Raw genomic sequence first — 4,136 nt, forward strand, 5'->3', positions numbered from 1 at the left:
TTGGCGATTAAAAAAAAATGAAACCTCCCAATTGGGTATGGCAACATTACTGTAAGTAACCTAGACAATATTTATTTGAGGCCGTTAACACACTCGCGAGCCCTCTTGAAATAAGACTGTACATGGGCAGCGGTATCACTTAAAATCATATGAGCCTTTTGTCCGTTTGATTATATTCTATAAAAATTATAGAAATATACAATACATAGTACAATTATTATGCTGAAAGGTATACTTAACATTCAAAAGAAGTATACCTACCTAATAACACACTATACACTAAATTAACATAGGTACATATATTAATGTCTTGCTAACCACTATTGCTGAAAACTAGTCAAAATTTATATTTGTTTAGTAAATTTCATTAAAACATTTTTATTATTTTTATTAAGAAGAAAGGACAAAAAAGGCGTCCTTAAATGCTGGATAGAAGATATATATAAGCGTTGGTAGGAAGCGAATGGAGAGCGAAAGCCGTGTATAGATATTTGGAAAAGGCTGGAGGAGGCCTTCACCCGTGATAGGGCTCTGATCAATGGTTACGAAGTACGGTTATAGAGTAACAAGTAAATATATATACCAAATTTGATATGTAAGTTATTATTAGTTTAATCGTACGTGTTTTAATTAAATAACTTGTTTAAGTTAATTTTGTTATTATCGTTAAAGATTCATTTTTTAATAACTATAGAAATACAATGTGTTGGGCTAGTGTCTTCAGCATGCCACTCTAATCCCTGAGGTCGTAGGTTCGATCCCCGGCTGTGAACCAACGGACTTTCTATAGGGTTACAAAGGAAAACATCGTAAGGAAACCGGCATGCCTTAGACACAAAAAGTCGAGGACGTGTGTCAGGCACATTGTACTGATACACCTACTTGCCTATTTGATTGACAAATGTTTATGAAACAGATACAGTAATCTGAATTATTATGACAACATATTCTAACATATTCTACATTAAGGTCCCGATGGAGTAATTGCGAATGTACTAATGCATTGACTATTCCACTGAGTACTTAGCGCAAGTTATTAAATGTTAAATAAATACCTAATTAAACGAATATTGACTCTAAATAGGTTTCAAACATTTTAAATGATAAATGATCCTAGAAGATGTCAAGATTAATTAATGGCTAAGTGTAAATAGAATCGAATTCTTCGATTTCTAACGCTCTTTAACCTTACTAAGATCATTGTATGATATTGTACATCTGATGAGTGCATTCTTTGAATTCGTTGAAAAAGGTTTTCGTAATATACAAACATGTATCTTAATATCCGTTATAATAAATCCTATAGCAACCATTCAATGCATTCTGCAATGCATGCAGCTTCAAAGTTCATGTTTTTCAAAGATAGATTTGATGCAGAACCACAAGATACCTTCTTTCAACAATACAAATTGCGAACATAGGGATAAACATATCACCGCCGGGATTCGCCCGCAAAACCTAACTACACTACCTAACTAAAATGCCGACTCTAAGAAATTCAAATTTCATAAAATTTTATACATATTTCCTCAATTACACACATACGCTTCTTACCTAGGTACTCTAATTATCTGAAATTTAGTTACTCAAAACATAGTTAATCTCATTTTAAATTACTTAAAAGTTGGTCATTTGCTGGCAAGAGCCAAAAACACGTTCCATTTCCTGAATCTAGCTTCGCGTGCTGCCATCTAGTGGTGAAGCTTGAAACCTATATTTGCCTACATGAAAAATTAATAATGTATATTATAAATGTTTTAAAATAATAATGTATATATCATGTATCTCTGTATAATAAACAATTCAAACTCTGTGTGATAGAAAAATTTATCTAGGAAAGTTATTCTTTATCTGAACTGTTTAAAAATATTTCAAACCTTGGTATTATATATATATATATATATCGGCAACATAACTTACGTGGACTTTAATTAAGTAACAATATAGTATTTATTTCATATATATTGAGTATAAATTCTCATTTTAATCAGATTTAAACATACAAAACACCAGCATCATTAAACAAGATGCGTTGTATATAAAGCAATAAGTGTGTTATTTAGAATAATTGTTTTTAAGAATTTTTTAAATCAAAGTAAAACTATAATCATATTATATTGAAATTATATGTGTTGTGCATTATTATTAGTTGACAGAAATATCATATATAAGCATAGTCTCAACTTTATCTGGTTTTTTTAAACATATCAAAATAACAAAGCCAGTATCCTTCATTGAGATGTTATAAACTGACATTAAAATAAGTAATTGTTTTTTTTAGATTTTTATAATTTAGTTATCTAAAAAAGAAAACTGTTTTGTAATTAAATAATGTGATATGTGCATCATTATTCATGGAGAAAAATGTCTAGTTAATTTAAAATTAAAAATGAAGTCTGTCTCTTAAGTTTTTAAATGTAAATTCAAAGACAAAAAGATTGTTTACCCATCGTTTAGTAAACGTGGATATTTGTCTATTCATTTCTTGTTTTATGAGTTTAATAAAGGAAAGAAAACTAAACATATAAAATAAAAACAATTTTGTTTATTTATGGCGTTAACAAAGTTCTTTACTCTATAATACATCGTTGGTAATGACATCGATTTAGTTATAACACTAGTATTTACAAAGAAACATGCTAACCTTAGAATACGATCAACTATTTTACAAATAAATTCTTCACAATAACTGGTCGTAATAAATAATTTACAACTTACAGACGAACCTCGCTCGAGGTCGAAACGATAAAACTTAACAAAGGAAAGCTAGTGACAAGAAGTGTCTCGACAGTCTTACTCCTATCTACAAGATAATCTCTTTTTGGTACCAATCTCACTTAGCTGACGGCGGCTAGTCTACATAATGCGTCGAAACAAAATCACAGTTAACTTAAACCGCTCACTAACTACTCCAACATATTTACAGAACACTTGATATGACGCACTTTAACTAAGCTTTAATCTAAAACAATAAATAATCACGTCTTAATTGTCTATAACACTCCACTGATATTCACTTCAGGGAAGGGACAGCGGTCTTCAATAGATCACGGAGACCGGCCGCCTTAGCTGGTCATCATGCGGGCTGTGCTGCGTCGGAGTCACAGGAGACACGGGGGACGACGGGGCAACTCCGTACTGGTGGAATAGAGGTGATGAAAACGGCTTAGGTGGTCCCGTCGGAGTGGTATACAGAGACGAATAGAACGACGAAACGACTGCCGCCGCTGACGATGCCGTCGGCAACTTTTCCGCCGTTGGTGCCATTAGTTTTGAAAACTGCAGGTGGTCCAATTGATGAGGGAAGTACGGTGACACTGCTGGGTATGATAATGCGTCAAATTGTCCAACATTTGGGGCCGGGCCAGCGAAATAGGGCAGCGGGAAGCTTGGAAAAGCGCCAGCGCCGGGCGCGCTGCCGGGTGTGGGGGGCTTGGGCTTCCTGCGTGGCCTGTATTTGTAGTCAGGGTGCTCCTTCATATGCAACGCACGGAGCCTCTTCGCTTCATCAATAAACGGTCTCTTCTGCATCTCAGACAGCAACTTCCACTCAGCTCCGAGTCGCTTTGATATCTCTGAATTGTGCATCTTCGGGTTGTCCTTTGCAATTTGTCGTCGTTGTAGCCTGGACCACACCATGAATGCGTTCATGGGTCTTTTGATGTGTCCTTCGGACTGAGGTGAAGAAGCCGGCAAGGGCTGTGGTGCGCTCGGGTATTCCGGGAGCATACCGGGATGCATGGAAAACGCGTACGGGTGATGACTAAGTGTCGACATTGTCGAAGACAATTATAGCATTAGCTGTATGGCACAAAGGTGAATGGGCACTGAGAAGGCGATTGTTTCGCTTCGAAGTCGGGCGATAGACTGAGGAGCCTGTGTGGTGCTCGCGTGGGTATCAGGTCGGTGCGGGACGGGAAAGGGGCGGGGTGGGACCCGCCAATGGGGGCCGTTCAGTTCGGCCCACCTTGCGGTTATCGCTCTCTCCGTCTGTCGTGTTACGGGCCGTATATACGGCTCGCTCGCAACAATACCCCATGCTGTACAAGCGAGGCATATCGCCTCAACACGACTTCATGCATGATATAACCGCTGGAATAGAAGCGAGCTTTGCTTCACACTTCTATTTCGAAGTT

The 4,136-nt window shown here is 36.8% G+C and overlaps 1 protein-coding gene across 1 annotated transcript; it reads right to left on the reverse strand.

Annotated features, from left to right (window-relative positions):
* Window positions 1-2,574: 2,574 nt before the first annotated feature.
* Window positions 2,575-3,847, reverse strand: LOC123707686 (transcription factor sox-3-like). Its single transcript, XM_045657958.1, has one exon. It carries the CDS (start codon window positions 3,775-3,777, stop codon window positions 3,040-3,042), a length of 738 nt encoding a protein of 245 aa, XP_045513914.1. The 5' UTR covers window positions 3,778-3,847; the 3' UTR covers window positions 2,575-3,039.
* Window positions 3,848-4,136: the final 289 nt, after the last annotated feature.

This window comes from Pieris brassicae, chromosome 3 (assembly GCF_905147105.1).
Source record: "Pieris brassicae chromosome 3, ilPieBrab1.1, whole genome shotgun sequence".
Classification (NCBI taxonomy): Eukaryota; Metazoa; Arthropoda; class Insecta; order Lepidoptera; family Pieridae; genus Pieris; species Pieris brassicae.

Bases quoted from the DNA above. Each gene is read 5' to 3' on its own strand.
- LOC123707686 (XM_045657958.1), bottom strand. From the start codon at position 3,777: ATGTCGACACTTAGTCATCACCCGTACGCGTTTTCCATGCATCCCGGT.